The 25,308-nt window shown below is 22.3% G+C and overlaps 5 protein-coding genes across 11 annotated transcripts in view; 1 reads left to right on the forward strand and 4 right to left on the reverse strand.

Moving 5' to 3' along the window:
• Positions 1-4,141, reverse strand: part of LOC127285258 (protein naked cuticle homolog) — a 50,765-nt gene extending 46,624 nt beyond the window's left edge. For all 5 annotated transcript variants that reach the window (XM_051311167.1, XM_051311171.1, XM_051311170.1 and 2 more), the window contains exon 1: positions 4,017-4,141. The gene's annotated coding sequence lies outside the window, so the exon portion shown is untranslated. The remainder of the gene's footprint in view (positions 1-4,016) is intronic.
• LOC127285257 (DNA helicase MCM8-like) lies at positions 188-6,271 on the forward strand. Its single transcript, XM_051311166.1, has 14 exons — positions 188-499; positions 1,145-1,276; positions 1,377-1,609; positions 2,052-2,175; positions 2,439-2,686; positions 2,788-2,892; positions 3,284-3,439; positions 3,676-3,895; positions 4,038-4,201; positions 4,548-4,760; positions 4,834-4,952; positions 5,156-5,378; positions 5,608-5,766; positions 5,849-6,271. The coding sequence occupies exons 1-14, from the start codon at positions 367-369 to the stop codon at positions 6,041-6,043; spliced, it is 2,424 nt and encodes an 807-aa protein (XP_051167123.1). The 5' UTR covers positions 188-366; the 3' UTR covers positions 6,044-6,271.
• A 1,678-nt stretch (positions 6,272-7,949) lies between these two features.
• Positions 7,950-11,201, reverse strand: LOC127285234 (uncharacterized). 3 transcript variants are annotated; one of them, XR_007843573.1, is made up of 4 exons: positions 10,953-11,201; positions 10,494-10,689; positions 10,136-10,415; positions 9,422-9,506 (listed from the first exon to the last, which is right to left on the reverse strand). XR_007843573.1 is itself a non-coding variant. In XM_051311135.1 (3 exons), exon 3 carries the CDS (start codon positions 9,019-9,021, stop codon positions 8,104-8,106), a length of 918 nt encoding a protein of 305 aa, XP_051167092.1. In that variant the 5' UTR covers positions 9,022-9,027; positions 9,422-9,506; positions 10,136-10,191; the 3' UTR covers positions 7,950-8,103. The 3 variants fall into 3 exon arrangements, 2 of the variants coding, with proteins under 2 accessions (XP_051167092.1, XP_051167091.1); XM_051311135.1 differs by lacking the exons at positions 10,494-10,689; positions 10,953-11,201 and adding an exon at positions 7,950-9,027 and having other exon boundaries at positions 10,136-10,191; XM_051311134.1 differs by lacking the exons at positions 10,136-10,415; positions 10,494-10,689; positions 10,953-11,201 and adding exons at positions 7,950-9,027; positions 9,690-10,092.
• A 248-nt stretch (positions 11,202-11,449) lies between these two features.
• On the reverse strand, positions 11,450-14,408 carry LOC127285227 (cytochrome P450 6k1-like). Its single transcript, XM_051311123.1, has 6 exons — positions 13,729-14,408; positions 13,103-13,468; positions 12,568-12,752; positions 12,194-12,479; positions 11,762-11,976; positions 11,450-11,629 (listed from the first exon to the last, which is right to left on the reverse strand). Exons 1-5 carry the CDS (start codon positions 14,237-14,239, stop codon positions 11,792-11,794), a joined length of 1,533 nt encoding a protein of 510 aa, XP_051167080.1. The 5' UTR covers positions 14,240-14,408; the 3' UTR covers positions 11,450-11,629; positions 11,762-11,791.
• Positions 14,409-14,610: 202 nt separating this feature from the next.
• On the reverse strand, positions 14,611-24,548 carry LOC127285301 (uncharacterized). The gene is made up of 17 exons (XM_051311251.1): positions 23,993-24,548; positions 23,419-23,793; positions 22,814-22,998; positions 22,334-22,622; positions 21,956-22,116; positions 20,717-21,251; positions 19,958-20,332; positions 19,660-19,844; positions 19,255-19,543; positions 18,873-19,030; positions 18,327-18,364; positions 17,308-17,819; positions 16,691-17,059; positions 16,170-16,354; positions 15,466-15,751; positions 15,032-15,225; positions 14,611-14,760 (listed from the first exon to the last, which is right to left on the reverse strand). Exons 1-16 carry the CDS (start codon positions 24,510-24,512, stop codon positions 15,068-15,070), a joined length of 4,620 nt encoding a protein of 1,539 aa, XP_051167208.1. The 5' UTR covers positions 24,513-24,548; the 3' UTR covers positions 14,611-14,760; positions 15,032-15,067.
• Positions 24,549-25,308: the final 760 nt, after the last annotated feature.

The raw sequence follows: 25,308 nt of genomic DNA on the forward strand, positions 1-25,308 counted from the left end.
ATTTATGTAAAACACTATTTTTTTATTAAACACTTTTTAATTGTTTCCAAATAAAGATAATTCTTTAGCAAATAAAACACCGGGATTGTAACAGATTTTTCACAAATTCTAGGAAACTAACGTTTGGTGCCCTCTGTCGAGAACGCCATGAACTTGTTACTCAATAATATAGCAGACGATAAAATTGTATATTAAAAGTGAGGTTATGATTTTGTTTACATCGTTGTTTTTGACGTTTTAAACGTGTTTTAAACTATAATATTTAAATTCATACTAAATAAAAAAACAAAAATCATTAAATTTCTATGTAAAATTATGTTCAATTAGTGTTAATTATAAATTAAAAAAGAGTGAAAACATTTTAAAATGAGCTCGGGAGGAAAGATACCATTCTATCGGAACAATAATAAATGGAAATATATAAAGAAAAAGAAAGCTTCGGAAAATGAAAAGAATGAGGAAAATAAGAATAAAAATAAAAAAAGAAGTCGAGACGAAGGTAAATTTTCAAGTAAATTCTATTTACGTATTTTATTTTTGTATTTTTAGGTTAGTTTATCTTTTTCATTTTATTTTAATTATTTGTTTTATTATTTATTTATTTTATTAATAATTAATTAATAATTGTTTTATTGTTTGTTTTATTATTTATTATATTGTTCATTTATTTTATTATTTATTTCCTTCATTATTTATTTTGTTTATTATAATATTATATATTTAATTTTTAATTTATTTCAATAGTACAAAAAATTGTTTATTTAAAACTATATAAAAAAAAGGGGAGCATAATTAAAAATAAATTCAAATTTTCATTTTAAAGAATTTTATTAAATATAATTTATTTTTTATACCAATTTTCATTTTTCAAATTAAGATACAATTTTTTGTTCGCCCATTTGCAATTTCAAACAAATTAAAATTTAACGTTTTATGAACTCTACCGAATAAAAATTCTGTTAAATAAAAATTCGTTTAAAAAGAAATTCTACCAAATGCTAATTCAAAAACTGAAAAATTCATATAAAAAATAATTATTATATTTAATAAAATTCTTTAAAATAAAAAAACCTATCCAATGATAATCACGCGCCTGAAAAATAAATTAAAATATATTTCAAATAAAAAATTTTTTTATTGAAAGAAAATGTTGAAAATCGTGAAATTGATGGATACGAGGCATCAAATCCAGATGATCAGGAACCGCAACATGCAAAGAAAAAAAGAAAGAAAGATATTCCTTATACAGGATGGGATCTTTACTTTCATGATGAAGGTATATATAAATTTGAAAATTGTAAATTATCTTACAGAAAAAAATAAAAAAAAAAAATTATTGCATGATATACAAGTAATAAAGTTTATAAAAATTACAGAATATGATAAAAAATCCGAAACCGTTAAGAAAATAAGAGTCATGGAAAATTATTTGACGGAAAATCAAGAATTAATATCAAAAGCCCATTTGGAAGTTGGTGGTCCATTTAATTTGGATGTAAATAAAATATACGAAAGTCAAATTTTTAAGGAAAAATGGCCCGAATTTCAAGAGGATTTAAAAAATAATCCATCTCATATACTTAATTGCATTGGTGTTGCGGTTCATCAGGTTTTTATTTTAATTTTATAATAAAAAACGTTTTTACATATTTTTTTTTTAATTTATCCTTTTTTTAATTGTAAAAAAATATAAAAATATTAAAATTGATTAATATTTTATTTATAGTTTTAATTAATTAATAAATATTTAGATTTTATTTTTTTTAGTAATTTAATTTAATGCATATATAAAAAAAAGCCTTAGTAAAAATAAAAATAGCCCCTTTTTATTATAAATATTGTAATAATAATAATAATAATAATAATAATAATTCTGTAATTTATTTTTTTTTAGTATTTTCAGTTATTTTATTTTTTTCATTTTTTCCATATTTAATTTATTTTATATTTTTTTGGTATAATTTATATTTAACATAAGTATAATTTATTCTTTTGTTACAATTGTTTCTTTATATTTATTTTTAGTTTTTAAAATTACTTTTTCTTTATAGACAATTGAGAATACGTTAAAAGTAAATGACAGTGAATGTTCTGATGAAGTGCCTCTAATTAGAGTTAGAGTTTTAAATTATTTACCAGTTGTACCCTTGAAAAATCTTCGAGTGAATTATTATGGTATGCGTTTATTTTAAAAATTCATTTTCCCTAGATTATTATAAATTAAAATTAATTTCGATTTACTTTCATTGTATTTTATTATTTATTTTTTATCAATAATTACTTTATTAAAAAATATTTATTTTATTTTAATTTGTTTAATTACTTTTATTTTTAAAAATATTTGTCTATTTTATTTTAATTGTTTTAATATTATAAAATTGCTTTTAATATTTATTATTTATATTATTAATAATTTTCTATTTTCTTTTCTTCAATAGGTCAATTAATTACAATTAGAGGTTGTGTGATGCGAGTGGGAAAAGTTTTACAATTGGCACAATGGAATGTTTATAAATGTTTGAAATGTAATTTAAAAACAGTGGTTTATCAACCAGGTGGAGTTCCGACATTACCGAAAAAATGTGATTGTGGAGCAATGAAATTTGATATCGAAGACGATTCTCCTTATTCAAAAACAATTCCTTTTCAAAAAATCAGATTACAGGAGCATTTAGGTGATAATCAGGTAAAGAAAATTTGAGTTTTTAAAAAAAAATTTTTGTAGAAAATAAATTGATTACAATATTTGAGAAAACGATAATTAAATTTGGAAAACATTTTTTTAAGGACGATAGACGGGGAACACTTCGAGTAATTGACGTGGAACTTGTGGAGGATTTAGTTGATACCTGTATGCCAGGAGCGGATGTTGTTGTAACCGGAATTGTTAAAGTATAAATAAAAACAAAGATTTTTTTTAAAACATAATTTTAAAAGAGAATTTCAAAAAATAATTTAAAAATTAAAAATCAGTTTTAATTTAATGCAAAATTAATTCAAAACTAAAAATCAATTCTAATTTAAATGAAAATTAATTCGAAAGTAAAAATGAGTTTCAATTCGAATTGAAAATAAATTAAAAAGCAATTCTAATTTAAATGAAAATTAAAAATGAATTCTAATTTCATTGAAAATAAATGTAATTTCGTTTATATAAATTTGATTTTGTTCTATTTTTCAAAAATTAATATATTTTATTAAAAAAAAAAGTAAAATTCTTTATAATTGTCTTTGTAAATTATCGAAATTAATATTATTTATAAATTTTAAAAATATTTTTTAGGGTCAAGATAATGAATCATCAAAATCGAAAAAAGTTGGAGATCCTAAATTTCAATTGCACATTGAAGCTGTTTCAATAACGAGTAATAAGACAAATTCCAAGACAAAGGGTGTGATGATGATCGATCTCAATTATCATGATTACGCGGCTATTAGTGTAACTATAAAAATTTTCCCTTTTTTCGTTACTAATTTTTAAATTCCTTTTTTTAAATTTAAATATTACTAAACATTTAGGATATATTTTTTAAAATTTTTCATTCCTTTTAAATTATTTTCTTTTTAATAATGTCTTTTTAATAATTTTACTGGTTTAAACATTTTTTTTTATTTTCTAGAAAAGTTAGTATAAAATTTAAATTAACTTGAAACTCTATTATTTCTTTTTCGCAGGAAATTCAATGTCATGAAAATGTTTTTGCTCTTTTAATAAATTCAATGTGCCCCAGTATTTATGGACATGAATTAGTTAAAGCGGGATTATTATTGAGTTTATTTGGTGGAAGTTCACCAAATTCTGAAGTACGTGAGGATATACATGTATTACTTGTTGGCGATCCAGGACTTGGAAAATCACAAATGTTAATCGCTTGCTCTCGCATTGCACCACGAGGTTTCTTTTGCAATATTTTTTAAAAAATAATATTTAACTACATTTTTTAACCGATTATTTTACTTTCGTTAATAGATTTTTGAAATTGAAATATTTGTTGGTAAAAGAGAAAATTACTCACCAATTATTTGATAAATTCCAGGTGTTTATATCTGTGGAAATGCAAGCACAGCATCGGGCTTGACAGTGACTTTGATAAAGGAACCGGGAACAAATGATTATATCCTTGAACCTGGAGCTTTAGTTCTGGCAAACAGAGGATGTTGTGTTATTGACGAATTTGATAAAATGACTAATCAACATCAGGTTTGTTTGTAGAATTATTATTTTAACTTCAAAATTTATATTACTTTATTTTTTATTTAATATTTAGTTATTTATATTTATTTATGTAATTATAATTTGCACTTCGAAATTTATTTTATTTATTTTTATTTATTTATTTTCAAAATAGACGGGCTTTTATAAAAATTATTTCAATTTTTTTATATTATTTATTTAGTTCTTTATATTTATTTATATTTGTAATTTATATTAAAAATATAAATAATATCAATATTATTTTCTTTAAATTAAAAATTAAAATTTTCATTTTGCTGTACTTACGGTTTTTTTCATTTTGCGAATGTTTTCTTTTTCTTTGAAAAAATAGGCCTTATTGGAGGCAATGGAGCAGCAATGTGTGAGTGTTGCAAAATCCGGTGTACTTTGGTCCCTTCCGGCAAGAACATCAATTTTGGCAGCGGCAAATCCAATTGGCGGACATTACAATAAAACAAAAACAATTCGAGAGAATTTAAATCTCAGTCAACCGCTTTTGTCGAGATTCGATCTTGTCTATCTTCTCCTTGACAATCCTGATAAGGTAAAAGAATAAAAAATAATTTATATTTTAAATTTTAAATGAAATAATTAAATTATTAATTCACTCTAAATAGGATCACGATGCACGTATTATTCAACATTTGGCAAAAAATAAAAAAACAAAAAATGTCAATGAATCGAGAACAATGTTGAATCAATCCACAAGTTCAAAGCATAAATTTGATACTTTTAAGTAAGCAATTTTCTATTTTTTATTAATTTATTTAGTATTCTATTTTTTTTAATTATTAATTTTGGTTTGAATTCTTTTTAATTTTGATTGATGCAATTATGATTTTTTTTTTTTGAAAAGCAATTTTCTATTTTTTATTTATTTATTTAGAATTCTATTTTTTAAATTAATAATTTTGATTTGAATTCGCCTTTTTTTTCTAGAGAATCATTGGTGCATTTTATAAAAAATAATTCAAATTTTGTACCACAAGGAATTTTACGTAAATATATTGCGTACGCTCGACAATATGTGAGGCCACGATTAACAAGCGAAGCTCAAAGTGTTTTATTAAAATTTTATTTAGAACTACGAGAACGTAAGGAAAAAATTGGTAATATTCCAATTTTCTTTCGAACACTTGAAGCTTTAATTAGATTGACATTGGTAAATATTACTATATTTTTTTAATTAATAATTCATTTACGGAATTAATAAAGAAGTTCATAAAAAAAATTAATAATTGCTTTTGAACTTACAATAACAAAAATAATAATAATAATAAATTAAATAATTATTATATTATTAAATTAATAATTAATATTATTAATTATTGTTAACAAATTAATAATTATTAAATAATTATCTTTTAGTAAAGAGTAATTTTTTTTCGTAGGCTCGAGCAAAAGTCGATTTACGACAAGATGCAACTGAGTTTGATGCATTGGATGTTATTGAAATTATGAATGAAACAATAAATAACATACCAGATGATGTGAGTCCATTTTTTAGTGGTAATCTTTCAGCAGCTGGTGGTAAACCAACGAAAAATAAGGTATTTAGAAAAAAAAATTAAAATTATTTAAATTTTTATGATTTCTTACAAAAATGAAAAAAATCATTTTTATTTTATTTAGATCAAGGCGTTTATAAATCTATTGAAACAAGAGAGACGATCAGAAAAGCAACTTTTCTCATTGAATGAATTAAATGAAATAGCTGAAAATGGAGGAATTGCAATCGATGATATACGTGAATTTATTGATCAGCTCAATGAAAAAGGATTCCTTATTAAAAAAGGAACAGATTTATATAAATTTTTGCCAAATTAAAAGTATTATTAATTTATAATTATAGAAATTATTCGATTTCTCAAATGAGTTTATGTAATAGATATATATTTATAAATGTTTTTTATTAATTAAATTGTTAAATCAGTTGATTGTTAAAAATATTTAAAAAAGAAAGAAAGAAGAAAAATGTTTATTTGATAGACAAATGTATTAAAGAAAAGGAAAGAAAATTCTATTTTCTATTAATATAAAAAGATTTTTACCTTTTTTTTTTGACTTGTTTTCTGTTGATAAATCCAATTTTCCTAAACTTGAAAACAATCGGCTTTACATGGTAGACGCCAGCAAACATAACGGCAGAAAGGTGGTTTTCGCTTATGACAACAATTGTCGCGGCAAAATGATTTCACAGGAATTTGTCGTGAATTTTCCACTCTCGACGGCAAGGTAACGATGCACCTGCAAAAAGAAAAATTATATATTAGTTTAGAATTAGAATTATAAAAATTATAAATTAAAAAATAAAAATTAAAAAAAAACAATTTAAAAAATTGTTATTAAGAAAAAAAGTGGTAATTTAATATATTAAATAATAAATAATATATTTATAAAATATAATAATATATTAAGATTATATCCACTAACAAAAAAAATTAAAAAATGATAATTAGAAAGATTTTTTTAAATAAATAAAATCAACCTGTGCCGAATGGACGATTTTTTTCATAAATATTGAATTAATTATTCTTTGGTGGAAAATGTCCGATTGCTAATGGAGGAGTGCAAATAGTTATTATTTTATCAGGTGAAGAGACAGGAAAATATCGAGGAGATGATCCAATCGGCACTGGAGGAGTACAAATGGTAATTTGACAAGAAGATATAAAAGTTGATGGAGATGATACGCACACAGGACAAGGTGGTTTTGTTACTTGACAAAATGATCCTGAGGATCCAGCTGTTGCATTTCTTGAAAAATTCGACATTTTCAAATTTTTTCTCTTCAATTTAATTGGAAATTTTTATTGAATTCGAAAATATAAAATTTAATAGTTTTAATTATTTGTTTATAATTTTTTTTTTATTTTTTTATTTTATATCCACTTGACAATTTTGCAATTAGGTCGAAATGAAAAAAAAAAACAACTGAAATTCAGAGTGTGTTTTGTTTCGAATTTTTTCTTAAAAAGAAAACTAGAAGTAAATTTTAAAAAAATTTGATTTAATACCTAAACAAAAAATAAGTTAAAAAAATAATTAACAAAAAGTGTGGAAAATTTTTGGAATATATTTTATAGGATGAATTATTTATTAAGAAAAATAATTAACAAAAAGTGTGGAAAATTTTTGGAATATATTTTATAGAATGGATTATTTATTAAGAAAAATTTAGGAAGCAATCTTTTTTGTATCGTTAAATAAAGAGGAAAAAAAAATTAATTAACGCATAAATTAGAAAAAAAATAAAAATTTTAGCTATTAATTCTAAATGAAAAAATATTTTTAAAAATGATTTTCGTCAATTTTTTTTCATACAATTTAAATATTTAAAAATTTACCTTTTATAATATTTATATTAATTATATATCAATTCAAATATTTATATAATAATATATAAAAAAATATAATAAAATTATATATTAATATTAATATTAATTATATAAAATAAAATATATTTGCAGTAAATAATAATTATTACCCAATAATTTAAATAATTCTCATCAGGAGAGTTTGTTTCAATTTTTTCAATTACAAGTATATTTCAATTTTTTTTTACAATTATTGTGTTAGTAAATTGTATTGAAGTTTTTTTTTTTTTTTTAATTTTACCAAATTCCAATAGTCAAAGATTCGGTTATAAATAAAAGTTTAATTTAAAAAATTTCCATCATAGACTGAAATAATTTAGCAATTATTAAAAAAAAAATTAACAATAAATTAAAAATTTTAAATTATTAAATAAATTAACTAATATATTTAAATATTGAATAAATTATTGATTAATAAATTTAACAACCGAAATTAATTTATAATTGACAAAAAAAATTTATCGCACCGAATTTATATCTTAGAAAATTTTAAAAGCGATTAAAATTGTTTTAATGAGAAATGCACGTTGCACAAGATTGAGGATTTGAGAGGAAATTTTGATTTTGAAATTGTTGCTGAGGACACGATTGTATTCGCGGTTTTGGACAAAAAACTGGTGAAGAAGAAGAGACATTAAAACTAGGGGACAATGAACGATAAGGTGGAGGGCAATTATTAAAAGATTGCAAATAAGAAACTTGATTATTAGAATTCGATGGATAAGATTGATTTATATTCGATTGATAAGTAGGTGGGGGATAATAATTATTGTTATTATTATTACGATTTGACGTATAGGAAGCTGAAGGAAAATTTGTTGGATAAGAATCTGGAGGATAATTACCAGAAGGACAATTACGAGATTGAGAATTAAAAGGACAATTAGGTGATGGAGAATTAGAAGGACAATTAGGAGACGGAGAATTAGAAGGACAATTACGAGATGAAGAATTATAGTTTGAAGATGGAGAATTGGAAGGCGGAGAATTTGATAAAGAACAATAGGGAGGTGGCGAATTAGATAAAGGACAATTTGGAGAAGAAGAATTTGATAAAGGACAATTTGGAGGAGAAGAATTCGTTAAAGGACAATTTGGAGATGAAGAATTCAATAAAGGACAAGGAGAATTGGATGTTGAAAATTTTTCAGTTCCAGAACATTTTAGCCGACAATAAGCAGCTAAAGCCGCTTCTCTTGCTTTATCAGCGGAGTAGAATTTTTTTAAAGCCACTTCCGTATCGCCAAGATCGGTTAATTGTAGTAGAGCTTTTTTTCCTGGTCCACAAATTGGAAATAATTTTGTCATACATTCCGGTCTTCCTAGACAATCAATTAATTGACATCTATCTTGTAAGCCATTTCGTTTTATGCAATCGCAACGCCACATTGTACTGCTTCTCAATTCACAACTGTTGCACGGCTTCATTGGATTCTATTTTTAATATTTATTTTCAATTAAAAATTTCTAGTGCAAAAAAAAAAAACTAGAGAACGTTAAAAATAGAAAATATAAAGAAAAATGACATTGAAGTAATTCAATTTTTTTTTTTTTTGAACATAATTACAAATTGATTTTTTCCACTAATCTGTCATCCAAGTATTTTTCTTTTTTTTTTAATTAAGTGAATTATTCACAATAAATTTAATTAAAAAATCAAATAAATACTCAATTGGAATGATTATTTAATCGATTAAATTGAATAATTAAATTTATTTTTCTTTCAATGAATTATCAGAAATAGCCGTATTTTTATTAATAATAAATAAAAAAAATAAATTAGGAATTCAAATTTTATTTTAGCGCAATTATTTTGTATTTTACTTACATAACATGATGGAGTATTTTCTTGCGGTGGAACTGGACAACAAATTGGAGGTGGACACGGTGGTTCATCCCATTCGCAAGGTTTTCTGCGAAATAAAATTCACATATCAGTAAATTGCAACTGGAAATGTCAATTTTGAAAAAAAAAACATATTTTTAATCATTTTTTTGTAAAATTTTAAAAAACAAAAAAACACAAATTTTAATCACATTCAAATAGGGAAATTTTCAAAAATATTATTAGTACAATATAAAAATTTTCATATTACTTTCTATCCATGGAACTGATTAGACATTTTAATTTAGAAAGAAGTTCTCGTCTTCTTTGACAATTGGAATTTTTTCCATCGCAAGGCATAATTTTTTAATTAAAAATTTATTTATCTTAAATTCGTAATTTATTTGTAAATTTGTAATTTATTTCTAAATTTAATTTAAAAAAAATAATTTTTACTTGATAATTTAAAATTGAATTATTTCTAAAAGTTGATAATTTTTTTTTTGGGTTCAAAAACTCAATCTTTTGTTTCAAACCGTTTCCAAGGAAACGATAACTTCAAGACAATATAAATTTCCAATTTTCAAAATTTTTTGCATTTCTTCCCTTTTTTTTAAAAAGAATTTTGTTTTTTAAATTAAATAAAATAAAAATTTCGACTCTAATTAGTTCCACTATTGTTGTAATTTAAAGAGGTAAAAAAAATGAAATTTATACTTAAATGCAAATTCCCTGGATGATAAAAAAAAAGGTCGCCAGAAAGAAAAACTCAAGTCGTGACAGTATTTGAATTCGCTGGAGAAGGATAAATTTCAGGATGTCGATGACGAAAATGTTTCCCAGGCGGACATTCTGGCCAGGGATTAATTAAACAATCAGGTTGTCCTTGACAAAGTGTTAAAGGACAATTATCCTGAAGGCCATTTCTAACAAGACAATCACATTTTGTATATAAAACTCCTCCTCGCATTTCTGGACTTATAAAAATGCACAAATCCTGAAAAAAAATTATTTTTCATAATCTTATTACAAAAAAAATTAAATTAGATGAATTTAAAATATAAAAAAAAAATACCTCTTCTTCGTCCAAATTTTTCTTACTCTTCTTCTTTTTCTTAACTTTTTCCTTAGTTTCAATTTTTTTAATTTGCTTTTTTTTATCATCATCATTTGATTTCTTTTCCTTAACTGGAATACACAAGTATGTTGGTGGTTTTTGTTCATTTTTTTTTGTCGCTATTACTTTTTTTTGCATTTCCTTCTTCTGTTGACTAATTACATATGTAATTAAAAATAATAACAGGAATTATACATTATTAATGATTCTTTTGTGAAATATTATAAATATTAACTTTACCGAAGGCAAAAAAAAATTAAATGACAACTTTGTAAACTGTCAATTATATTTTATTACGTAAAAAAATGTTAAAAGAAAATATTTTTCTACTTTATGTCAATAATTACGAACTAATAATTACAATTATTAATAAATATAAAAATATACTATTAATTAGAAAAGAAAAAAAAAACTAACCATTCTAAAGCAGTGACAGCAGTTTTTAAATTACAAATTACATCACATATAGTTTTTGTTTCACTCATAATTGAAATATTTCTTAAATTTTGTTTGCCAAATATGAAAAAGGGAACTTGAAAATTTAGTTTTTTTTTTAAATTTTTGGAAAAAATTTTGAAGAGACAAAAAAATAATGAAAGTTTTGTTAATGAATGTCAATTTTTTACACTGTCAATTTTTTTCTATTTTGAATTGACTGTTTTTTTTTAACAAATTTTTAAATTTTTAATCGAGATGAAAAAATAATATATTTTAGGCATATATAATAATAAATTATAATAAATCTGTATAGATTTAATTAATTTGGAAAATTATGTCATTAAATAAGTATTCCATATTATTTTCGAAAATGATCATTATTTTGAAGGCAACAATTTATATTGATACTTGTAACAAAGCAATTTATTACAATGCTGTACTTAATAACTTTAACAATGAATTATAAAATGAAAAATGCAAATTATATTAAAAAAAAAAAAAAAAAAAAAACTTGCCACTATATTGAAAAAATTTCAAATATTTGAAAATTATTTCTAAAAAGTTGTAAATTGGCAAAATAAATTTTCAATTAATTATTAAATCTATAAAGGAAATTATTCTTTATAAGAAGATAAATTTTTATATAATTGTTGAATCTGAAAAGAAAAATATTAATTACCTATAATTTTTATATTATCTGTTATTATTTTTCCATCAATATTTTTGATAAAAAAATAGAGAACTAAAAAAAAATTGATAATTTAATTTCTAAAATAATAAACACTTACTAACGTAGAATAAATAATGTCTTCGTATAATTATTCAAATTTAATAATATTGTTTTGTTCTATTTTCCGAATATTTAAAAATAAGCCACCTTTGGAAGAACTGAGAGCTGACAATTTATCAAATTCAATAGATGTCTTCTTTAATAATGACATCTCAAATCTCGAGATAATAATAATTAAACCAAGTTTCACTTGCAAAAGAGCAAGGCGCGATGCTATGAAAAAAATAATTAATAAATTTTAACAAATAATCAGAATGTAAAATAAATAAATAAAAAAAACAAGAAAACAATTGTTTTGGTCTATAGGAAATATAAATAATAAATATAAAAAGTAGAAAGAAGATAAATAATAAAAATAAAAAGTGAATAATTTTTACTACTAAATATTAAATTTTGTTTTTCAATTTTTTGAAAAATTTAATTAACTTACCAATACAGCCGCGTGAACCAAGTCCAAAAGGCATATTAACATAAGGATTTCTTAATTTATTATCACTTGAAAATCTCTCAGGATCAAATTTTTCTGGATCGGGAAAATATTGTGGATCATAATGAAGACCAAGTAATGGTACTAAAATTGCCGTTCCTTTTTTTATCACTAGTCCAGTTTCTTCAATTTTATAATCACTTGTCGCTTTTCGATCTATAATTGGCATTGTGGGATATTTTCGCAATGTTTCCGAAAGAATCATATCCAAATATTGCATTTCAGTTAACTGAAAAAAAAGATGTTTATAAATCAAAAATTAATTATTTTCTTAATTAAATTATTTTCCATTTAATAAAAAATTTTAATTCATTCACCATTTCATATGTTATTTTTCCATTATTTTTCACAATTGCATTATTGATTTGATTTCTTAATTTGTTTTGTATTTCCCGATGTTTCGCCAATTCAAATAAACAAAATCCCATAACTGACGATGATGGCTCATAACCAGCTGCAAAAAATACTACTGCTTGTGATAATAAATTATCACCTTCCAATTCTAAAACAAATTAAAATTCTGAATTGTTCCGTCAATTTTATAAACAAATAAATAAAAAAAGTAAATTAATTAGTTAATAAAAAATTAATAAATAAATTATTAAAAACAACATAAAAAAGAAAAATTTAATCACTCAACAACATATGAATAGTTAATTTCGTTTCGGTTTTTGTTAAGAAAATTTCAATTTATAATTTTTAGTATAAATTTTTATCTTATTTGTCTAGTAAAGAAAAGTAAAATAAATTTCAATAACAATGTTTAAATAATAAAAAAAGGTCACTAGTATAAATAAAAAAAAAGATTTCGATTTATTATGAAAAAAATGGAATTATTTGTAAAGTACTTACCAAAACCATTGGGACTAATTTTATTATCACGAAGTTGTATAATCACATCCAAAAAATCGTTTCCTTTTATTTTCAAATTTTTTCGTTGATCCAAAACTTCTTGAAAAATTTTTTTAAAAGAATTAATGGCATTTCCAAAAATAAATTTACATCTAAAAAGATCGGCAAATTGAGGTGCGAGAAATATAATTGATATCTCAATTGCTCTTTTAAAACTATAAGTACCAAACATTTCTTTTCCAAATTTTCGCAATTCAGCCTCGGGATCTTTTAGACTATTACATTTTAATCCAAATAAAATAAATCCAATTAAATCGGTCATAAATTTACCAGAAACATCTTTCACATCTATTTCTTTACCTGAACCTGTAAAATAAATTAAAAATTAATAAAAATTTCCTCCCTAAACAAAAATAAATAAAAAAAAAATTCCTAATAAAGGAAAATTCCCTCTAAAATTCATTTTTTACTTTAATTTTTGTTCTACTAAATTTTTTCTATTATATTTTTTTTTTGTATTTTCCGAATCGCAATTTTTCTTTCTACAAAATAAATATAAAAATAAATTTTCAATAAAAATGTTTTAATATTTTATTACAATTTTTAAAAAAAATATTTTTTATTACCTTCCAATTGAAGTTTATCCAAATAATCATCAAGATCTCTTCCAATTTCCAACATACTATCAAATTTACTCTTCATTTTACTTGGCGTAAATAAATTGGAAAATTTCTGCCTTAAATATTTCCAATGTGGATTGTCAATGAAAAATAATGATTTATTGCTCATATCATTTTTGTACGATCGCATTAATTTATCAGTAAAAAAATTAAAATCTCTAATAAATATTCGTTTAATAAGTTCTGGATCACGAATTAATAGACAAGGTTCATCAATTATGTAAATTCCCACATAGGGTGAATTTGGATTTTCATCATAAAAATTTTTAAACAATGCACCAAGTGATTTTTTAAATTTAAAATATTTTCCACAATTTCCAACGAAAGGTGTTGGTGAAATTTCTTTTACACCTCTTTTTTTCCAATATCCAAAATTTCGAGTTAGATAAAAATAAACGATTATAATAATTAAAGTAAAAAGGGCAATTACACCGTAAAAAATCCACAATAATTCCATTTTTTGTTTCTTTTGAATTTTTTTTTTTTTTTTTTTTGAATTAAGAAACCATTTTTAAATTATATAAAAAAAATTTATTTGAATAATTTTTATTTAATAATAACTTTAGTTTTGAAAATTTTTAATTTTACAGATACATCCTCGTGTCTTCATGTTCTTTAGTGAATTGAAAACTGGAATTATTTTCAATAAAACTTATTTTATGTATTTATTCTATAACTAACATTGAATTTTAATCTCATAATAATGCACATATTGAATATTTATAAAGTAGAAAAATTATTTACTATGTGTAATGACTTTTGTAAGCAATTAGACGTCTTATATATTAATTTTTTCTTCTATAAAAAGAAAGAGAAAAAGGCACATAATAGTACGAAGAATTTGTAATTATTTTTTTTCATTTTTAATAAATACAGATTAAATACTTTAATTTTTAATTTATTTATCAAATCCACAATAGAAACTTCATTAGACAAAAAAAAAAATTTTGTTTGCTTTTTTTAATAATAATTAGTGATCTGAAAAGAAAAATATTATTTATTCAATATTGTGAAAAATAAAATTTAAAATATACTAAAAAATAAAACAAAAAGTAAAATATAAACTAAAATATAAAATTAACTGTGAATTTAAAAGAAGAAAATGTAAAAGAAAAACTTTTTAAAATAGAAAAATAAAATAGAAAAGAAATTATAAAAATATTATTATTTCTCACAAATATTAAAAAATATATATAAAACAGAAAAATGTTAATTTGTAATTTTCAATTTTTAAAAAATAAACACTTACCAAAAGAAGAAAATAAATTAATAGAATCTCGTAAAATTATATTTTCCGAATATTTAAAAATAATCCGCCTTTGGAAGAAGTAAGTGCAGATAATTTATCAAATTCAATAGAAGTTTTCTTCAATAATGACACCTCAAATCTCGAAATAATAACAATTAAACCAAGTTTAACTTGCAAAAGACCTTGGCGCGATGCTGTGAAAAAAAAAACAATTTTAGGGAATAAAAAATTAAAAAAACAGAATGATATAAAAATCAAATAATAAATTGTTAGTACGAAAGGGCATTTTGAAATTTAGTAATTCCTTTTTTATTGTTAAATCATAAATATAAAAAGTAGAAAGAAGATAAATAATAAAAATAAAAAGTGAATAATTTTTACTACTAAATATTAAATTTTTTTTTCCAATTTTTTGAAAAATTTGATTAACTTACCAATGCAGCCACGTGAACCAAGTCCAAAAGGCATATTAACATAGGGATTTCTTAATTTATTATCACTTGAAAATCTCTCAGGATCAAATTTTTCTGGATCGGGAAAATATTGTGGATCATAATGAAGACCAAGTAATGGTACTAAAATTGCCGTTCCTTTTTCTATTACTAGTCCAGTTTCTTCAATTTTATAATCTTTTGTCGCTTTTCTATCCATAACTGGCATTGTTGGATATTTTCGCAATGTTTCCGAAAGAATCATATCCAAATATTGCAATTCTGTCACCTGAAATTAAATATCTTATGTTACTTTAAATTAATCATAAATTAGTTATTTCATTCATTTTTATTTTTTTCCTAATTTCAATTTCAAGAAATTTTGCAGGTAATTAAAAAAAAATTACATGTTTCTTTTAGTCTTAATTTTGAACCAAACTCCAACAAAAATTATTTTACTTTTCGAAAAATTTTCTTGTTTCAATTTTTAATTAAATTTTAAATTTAATTGATAATTTTAAATTCAAATTTTTTAAATTTAACTAAATTTTTAATTCAATTTTTAATTTTTATTTATTAATTAAGCTTCAGCCTTTCGGCCCAGAAGTGGACTTGGTTCAATTTTTAATTAAATTTTTTTTTGTAGTAAAAAAAATAGTTTCTTCAAAATATAAAATAAGAATGAAAACTAGTTGCTTATTATTTACCAGTTCATATGTTATTTTTCCATTATTTTTAATAATTCCGTCGTTAATTTGATTTCTCAATTTATTTTGTATTTCCTTATGTTTCGCCAATTCAAATAAACAAAAAGCCATCACTGCCGATGGTGGTTCAAAACCAGCTGCAAAAAGCAATACTGCTTGTGCTGATAAATTATCGCCTTGTAATTCTGAAAACAGAACAAAATTAATAAAAAAAAAATGTATTTTACTCAATAACTTAAGTCACAAAAACATTCAGTGGAAAAATTTTTTTTTTTTACTAATAACCAAAAATTTAAATAAAAGTCAATTATAAATTCATGAAATATTCAAAGAGACGAATATCGTCTACTTAAGTTTCATAAATCAATAAACTTTTTTCTTTTATTATAATAAAGGAAATAAAAATAAAATTTTGATTTATTAATAAATTTTTAAAAATCTTTCGGTGGATTAAAATCAAAATTTTTGTTACCCTTTTTTTTCAAAAAATGGAACTTATTTTTGAAAAAAGAATTACTTACTAAGACCATGTGGACTTTTAACTTCATTATCACGAAGCTGTATAATTACATCGAGAAAATCGTTTCCTTTTATTTTCGAATTTTTTCGTTCATTCAAAACTTCTTCAAAGACTTTTGTAAAAAAATTGTAGGCATTTTCAAAAATAAATTTACATCCAAAAAGATCGGCAAATTGAGGTGCAAGAAATATAATTGATATTTCAATGGCTCTTTTAAAACTATATGTACCAAACATTGCTTTTCCAAATTTTCGCAATTCAGCCTCGGGATCTTTTAGACTATTACATTTTAATCCAAATAAAATAAGACCAATTACATCGGTCATAAATTTACCAGAAACTTCTTTCACATCTATTTCTTTACCTGAACCTGTAAAATAAATTAAAAATTAATAAAAATTTCCTCCCTAAACAAAAATAAAATAAAAAAAAATTCCTAATAAAGGGAAATTCCCTCTAAAATTGATTTTTTACTTTAATTTTTATAAATTTTTTCTTATATTTTTTTTTATTTTCCGAATCGCAATTTTTCTTTCCAAAGAATAAATATAAAATAAATTTTCAATAAAAAAGTTTTAATATTTTATTACAATTTTTAAAAAAAATATTTTTTATTACCTTCCAATTGAAGTTTATCCAAATAATCATCAAGATCTCTTCCAATTTCCAACATATTATCAAATTTACTCTTCATTTTACTTGGCGTAAATAAATGTGTAAATTTCTGCCTCAAATATTTCCAATGTGGATTTTCAATGAAAAATAATGAATTATTGCTCACGTCATTTTTGCCCGAACGCAATAATTTATCAGTAAAAAAATTAAAATCTTTTATAAATATTCTTTTAAGAATTTCTGGATCACGTATTAATAGACATGGTTCGTCAATCATGTAAATTCCCACATAGGGTAAATTTGGATGTTCATCATAAAAACATTTAAACAATGCACCAGGTGATTTTTCATATTTAAAATATTTTCCACAATTACCAACAAATGGCGTTGGTGGAATTTCTTTTACACCTCTTTTTTTCCAATATCCAAAATTTCGAGTTAGATAAAAATAGACAATTATAATAATTAACGTTAAAATAGCAAGTAAACTGTAGAAAATCCACAATAATTCCATTCTTTACTTTCGTAATAGAAAAAAAAAACAATTGAATTCTATTTTTTTTATTAAGAAACCATTTTTGTTTTCAAATTTATTTAGGAAAAAATAATTTTAAACTAATATTCAGAAATTTTACACATCCTTTTATATTGATGTCCTTTAGTGAATTAAAAACTAAAATTGTTAATAAATTGTATTTATAGTGTGTAATGAAAAATAAAATAGATAAATTTGTAAAATGTTTACAAAGTATGTAGTAAGTATAAAAACAATGATTCTTATTGTTAGAGTGATATTAATTTTTTTCTTGCCTGTAAACAAAAATGCACATATTTTTTCTTCTTTTATAAAAAAAAAAAATTTTTTTTTTTTCTAAGTTTCTTATGAAACGATTTTATAATTAAATCTCAATGACGAATTATTAGAATTATAAAAATTCCATAAATTGAGTATTTTCTAATATGTTCGCTTTATTACTTTTTTTCGATCCTTAAAAGGATTTGAAATAAAATTTCAAATTTGCAAATTTCTTTCATCGGTCAAGGTTTCGACAATCTCAGGCTGTAATTTTGTTATAACACTTTAATTTAAAAAAAAAAAATAAATACACAAAATAAATATTCAAAGTAAAGAAAATTATTAAAATACGAAAAATAAAAAAGAAAGGTTTGTTAAAATAAAATTCGTTAAAAAAATGAACTTATTTAAACCGATTAGAATATTAAAAGGTTATTAAAAAATTTTAAATAATTGAGTGTTAATAGACACATTGTGACGATGATATAACAACTACTAAAAGACAACTTGACAAATTTTCTATTTATAAGAGTTGAGGTCAGTGAACTTTGATTTTAGTCTAATGAACCTTGGCCTATGCAAAATTAAACAAATTTTAAATTTTCTTCAAAAAAAAGAAAAAAAAAACCTTTCTATGATCGAAATATAGAAACAAAACAATACGCAATAGAAGCAAGAATGTAAAAATTATACATAAAATGAAATTTTAATTTAAATCCCCATTTAATTTAAAATACGTAGATTAATAAAAAAATTTTTAATGGAAATTTTAGTCAATTTTTCGGACATTTAGAAATAAACCACCTTTCGAGGAACCCAATACTGATAATTTGTCAAATTTTATAGAAGTATTTTTTAATAATGACACTTCGAATCGTGAAATAATGTGAATCACACCAAGTTTTGATTGTAAAAGTCCTTGTCGCATTCCTATATTAAAAAAAATTATTAATTAATAAATTCAGAACTGCAACAATACTAAAGGAAGAAAAATTAAAATTAAAATAAATACAATGAAAACAGTACGTAAATAAAATATAAAAATAAAACAAAAAATAGATAAATAAAATATAAACAGTATAAAAAAAGATAAATAAAATGTAAAAAGAATAAATATAAAAAAAAGGGTAAAATAAACGAAAAATTATTTTTACCAATACAATTGCGTCCACCAATTCCAAAAGGCAAATAAACATAAGGATTAATCGATGATTTTCTGTCACTTGAAAATCTTTCCGGATCAAATTCCCTTGGATTTGGAAAATATTTCTCATCATAATGAAAGCCAAGCATTGGAATTAAAATTGGCGTTCCTTTTTCAATAATAAGTCCAGTTTTTTCAATTTTATAATTTCTTGTCGCTTTACGATCGATAAATGGCAATGTTGGATACAATCGAAGTGTCTCCGAAAGAATCATATCCAAATATTGCAAATTTGTTATCTGTAAAAAAAAAAAAAAACCAATATTAAAATTAAAAAAATGCAATTAAAGCAATTGAATCAATAAAGAAATTATTTAACTTTATTTTTCTTTAAAAAAGAAAATTAATTAATCACCATTTCATATGTTATTTCTCCATTGTTCTTTTTTATAGCTTCATTGATTTCAGTTCTCAATTTTGACTGCATTTCAGAATGCTTTGCCAATTCGAATAAACAAGAACTCATAACTGCCGACGATGTATCGTAACCGGCTGTATAAATTATAAGAGCTTGAGCTAATATATTATCGCCTTCAAATTCTGAAAATTTCAAAAAAAAAAAAAAATTTCGTATATATTATTAAAAATAAAATTAAAATAATAATTAAATAAAAATATTAATTGAATTTAAAATACTTTTAATTAATACATACTAAATCCATTAGATTCGGGATTATTGTTCTCATTATCTCGTAGTTGAATCATCAAATCAATAAAATCGTTTCGTTTTAATTTTGATTTTATACGTTCATCTAAAATATCCCGAAAAGCTGTACGCAAAAAATTTGCAGCACTTTCTAGAAAAAATCGAAAACCAAACAAATTTGTATAATCCGGCGCAAGCCAAACAGTTGCGAGTTCAATGGCTCTTTTAAAATTATAAGTGCCAAACATTGCTTTTCCAAATTGACGAAATTCTGCATTTGGATTTTTTAAACTATTCAATTTTAATCCAAACGCAGCTTGTCCTATTAAATCGGTTGTAAATTTACCGGCGATGTCTTTGATATTTATCGATTTTCCCGAACCTGTTCAACATAAAATAAAAATAATTTTTTAATAATTCACTTCTTATATATTATCATTTTTATTTATTGTTTTTTTTTTTTTTTTTTTTAAACTTGCGGAAAAAAATGTAAAACTTTTGTATTAAGTACACAATGGCGAAAATAAATCTAACTTTTAATAATTATTTAAAGAATAATATTTAAAAAATAAAAATATTATAAATAATATAAAAAATACGGAAAATATTTGATATTTTTATAATTTTTATAGAAAAGAGATAAATTTTGCAGAATTAAATAATAAAAATGAATAAAAGAAAAAAATACAAAAATAAATTAAAAAAATAATAATAATAAAAGTAGATAATGAAAAAAAAATAATTAGTAACTAATTAAAAATATTACCTTCCAAATGCAGTGAATCCAAATAGTCATTAAGATCATCTCCTACTTCTTTTACATTATTAACCATACTCTTCATTTTTCCAGTTGTAAATAAACCAGTAAATTTTTGTCTAATATATTTCCAATAAGGATTGTCAATTATAAGTAAACAATTATTGCTGACACTGTCATTTTTGCAAGAACGCATAAATTTATCCGAAAAATAATTAAAATCTTTTATTAAAATTAATTTCAATAATTCAGGATCACGTATCAATAGACATGGTTTATCTAAAATATAAATTCCCACATAAGGTAGACCTTCACTTTGATTATAAAAATATTTAAACAATGTACCAGGTGATTTTTCATATTTAAAATATTTTCCAAAATTTCCAATAAATGGCGTTGGTGTAATTTCTTTCACACCACGTTTTTTCCAATATCCAAAATTTCTCGTCATATAAAAATAGAGAATTGTTATAAAAAATATCAAAATAATCACTCCATATAAAATCCATAATAGCATTGTTGTTTTGAAAAAAGAAAATGCGAATTATCTGGAAAAAAACAAAAAATTATTTTAAAAATAATTTTCATTATTTTGAATAACGATAATGATAATAATATTACTTTTGTCTTTCTCTGAAATTTAATTTTATATTCTTCTTTAGTGAATTGATAACGGTGACTGTTGCACAAATCAAGTTCGCATATAGTTTTTATTTCTATCAAATGATTGCGTCACATTGTTTTACAAATTGTTAACTACTTATCATTTTTAATGAACACTTATAAGATTAAAACGTTGGAAACATGTTATAAACTTGTCATTTCTGATTTTCTTTATTTTTTGCCGTTTGTAAGAAAAAAAAAAAAATAAAAAAGAATTTTTCTTTTAATAAAAATTAAAAATTATTGTTCAAAAATCTCTAAATTGATCATTATTATGAATTATTATTAACTAATAAACTGATAAGAAACGATAAATCTTTTCTAATATTTCAACAAAACATATTTATCTAAATTTTTAATTATTTAAAAAAATTGCAATTCTAATTTTTTAATTATAAGATTATCGCTAAATAAATGTTCGTGTTTCCAAATTCTTCTAATGATTTTTATTTAATCAATGTTTAAAATAATTTATTTTTATTTAATAAATTTTGCTAAGTTACAATAACTATATATTCATTTGATGAAATTGAGTAATAAAATAGAAAAAAAAAAAATACTTTCGTTAACAAATTTTCATTCCTTTAAGTTGATTTTTCGGATATTTAAAAATAAACCCCCTTTCGAAGAACTTGGCACTAATAATTTATCAAAATTTATACAATTATTTTCTAACATTGACACCTCGAATCTTGAAATAATGAAAATTATCCCAAGTTTTGTTTGTAAGAGACCTTGTCGCATTCCTGTAATAAAATACAATAAAATGAATAAAATAAAAAAGTATGCGAATAAAATATAAAAATAAAATAAAAAAATACGTAAATAAAATTAGAATAAAATAAAAAAGTACGTAAATAAAAAAGAAGAAAATAATAGATAAACTTTAGAAAGCAATATTGAAAAAGAATAAATAAAAAAGAAAATAAAAGATTATTAAAAACGTAAATGACAAATTTTTACCAATACAATTTCTTGCACCAATTCCAAATGGAAGATAAACATAGGGATTAATCGACGATTTTCCATCACTTGAAAATCTTTCTGGATTAAAATTGTGAGGATTGGGAAAATATTTCTCATCATAATGAAAGCCAAGCATTGGAATTAAAATTGGCGTTCCTTTTTCAATAATAAGTCCAGTTTCTTCAATTTTATAATTTTTTGTCGTTTTACGATCGATAAGCGGCAATGTCGGATACATTCGAAGAGTTTCTGAAATTATCATATCCAGATATTCCAAATCTGTTGTCTATAAAAGAAAAGAGAAAACTTTTTAAATTCAAGTAAGGGAATTTTGAGAGCATTAAGAAAAAAAACTAATTTTTCCTTTTAATCAATTTTAAGTTAAAAACAAAAAATTTTCAAACTTTTAAAATCGAAACAATTATTTAACTTCAATTTATTATTTAACCAATGTATTATTTTATTCATTTAACTTACCATTTCATATGTTATTTGTCCATTATTTTTTTTAATACCTCCATTTATTTCATCTCTTAATTTCGATTGCATTTCACGATTTTTTGCCAATTCAAATAATGCAAAACTCATTATTGTTGACGATGTATCATAACCAGCGACAAATATCGTAAGTGCTTGAGACAATAAATTATCGCCTTCAAATTCTAAAATAAAAATTTTTATAAAAATTATAAATAATTTAGAATTTAATAATAATTTTTTAAATTCTATTATTCAGTTTCATACAATTTTTTTTTAAATTTAATCAAAAGAAGAAAATCTTTGACGATCGAAACGAAAATACTTTTAATTTTGCAACTTTGATTTGGCAAAAATTTAAATTCAAAATAAATTTTGAATATATTTTTTTTTCTACTTTGATTATATCACTTTTATTTCACAATTATTTTATTTTTTCAGTTTCCGGGAAAGAAAAATTGTAAAACTTGATAAAATTACACAATGATAAAAATAAATCTAATCTAAATCTAATTTTTATTTTATAATATCTAAATATGTAAATTAAAATTCTATGAAATTCAATTATTTTTTTCGATTATGAAATTTTTATCAAAAAAACCTACTAAATCCATTTGAATTTGAATTATTGTTTTCATTATCTCGTAATTGAATTATCCAATCAATAAAATCGTTTCGTTTTAATTTCGATTTTGTACGTTCATCTAAAATATTTTGAAAATATTTACGAAAAAAATTTGTAGTAATTTTAAGAAAAAATCGAAAACCAAATAAAGTTGCATAATCCGGTGCAAGCCACAAAGTTGCAAGTTCTAAAGATCTTTTAAAATTATAAGTGCCAAACATTGTTTTATGAAATTTACGAAATTCAGTATCTGTATTTTTTAAACTATTAAATTTTATTCCAAACGATGTTTGTCCTATTAAATCAATGGTAAATTTACTGGCGAGTTTTTTTACGTTTACAGATTTTCCAGCACCTGTTGAATGAAAAAACAATTATTTTTTTATTTTGAAAATTTTTTTTAATAAATCCATCGAATAAATTGAAAAAATAATTTCAAAATTTATTAACAATTTTTATAACGAGGATCAAAAATTTATTTAATTAAAATTAAATTACATAATAAAAAATTTTAAATTATGAAAAAATTATTTAAAAAGAAAAAAAAATATTACCTTCCAATTGAAGCGAATCTAAATAGTCATTGAGATCGTTTCCTATTTCTTTTACATTATCAATCATTGTCTTCATTTTTGTCGTTGTAAATAAAATACTATATTTTTTTCTTAAAAATTTCCAATGGGGATTTTCAATAAAAAATAAACTATTATTGCTTATAACATCATTTTTACTGCAACGCATAAATTTATCCGTAAAATAATTAAAATCTTTTATCAAAATTAATTTCAATAATTCAGTATCACGTATCAATAGACATGGTTTATCTAAAATATAAATTCCCACATAAGGTTGATCTTTATTTTGATCATAAAAATTTTTAAACAATGCACCAGGTGATTTTTCATGTTTAAAATATTTTCCAAAATTCCCAACAAATGGTGTTGGTGTAATTTCTCTCACACCACGTTTTTTCCAATATCCAAAATTTCTCGTCATATAAAAATAAAAAATTATTATGAAAAATATCAAAATAATCACTCCATATAAAATCCATGATAGTGTCCATAATTCCATAGTTTGGAAAAAATACCAATTTGAAAAAATAAATAACTAGATAAAAAAAAATTATAAAAATGATTTTTTAAATTTAAAAATTACTTTTTCCGTTATTTCAAAAAGAAGCTATTTCTTTTCATTCGATTTTGCTCACAGAGTTATTATATAGGCAACGAATCATGACGTCACAAGAATTTATAAAATGTTTACTATATTCATAATTTTTTAATTAACACTCACACGATAAAAAAAGTTATTTTTATTCTTGTTAGATTTTCACTATTATATAAAAATTATAAACTTGTCATTTGAGTTTCCTTATTTTCTTTTGATGCAAGAAAAAAGAAATTTAAATACAAAAATAGAAATAAATTATTAGTTCTTTAAATGAATTTTTAAAATTGATAATATTAATTATAATAAATTATTCACGACAAAAAATATAGAAATTCTTTTAGAATTTTAAAAATTATAGATATCTAAATTTTCAAGTATTCTAAAAATTACCGAACTACCCGTGTGGAAAAGTGATGTGGGCCCCCAGCGGGGGCCCTTATGGATCGCCCTCATGCCATGAGGGCCGCATATGGATGATCCATAGGGGCCCCTCATGGAAACGACATGCTCATCGATGAGGGCGCCCGCATGGGCGATCCATGAGGGTGCCCCTACGGGCGCCCTTATGGGCCCTCACGTTTGCCCTCATCTTGCCCTCAAGTTTGCCATAATGTTTTTTAATCAATAATATTAATAATAAAAGTTAATTAATAATAAATAAGCTTAAGTTATGAATAAATAACATATTTATTTAATA

The sequence above is a fragment of the Leptopilina boulardi genome, unplaced genomic scaffold (genome assembly GCF_019393585.1).
Source record: "Leptopilina boulardi isolate dan_hultmark-lab unplaced genomic scaffold, ZJU_Lbou_2.1 LbouV2_330, whole genome shotgun sequence".
NCBI classification, from domain to species: Eukaryota; Metazoa; Arthropoda; class Insecta; order Hymenoptera; family Figitidae; genus Leptopilina; species Leptopilina boulardi.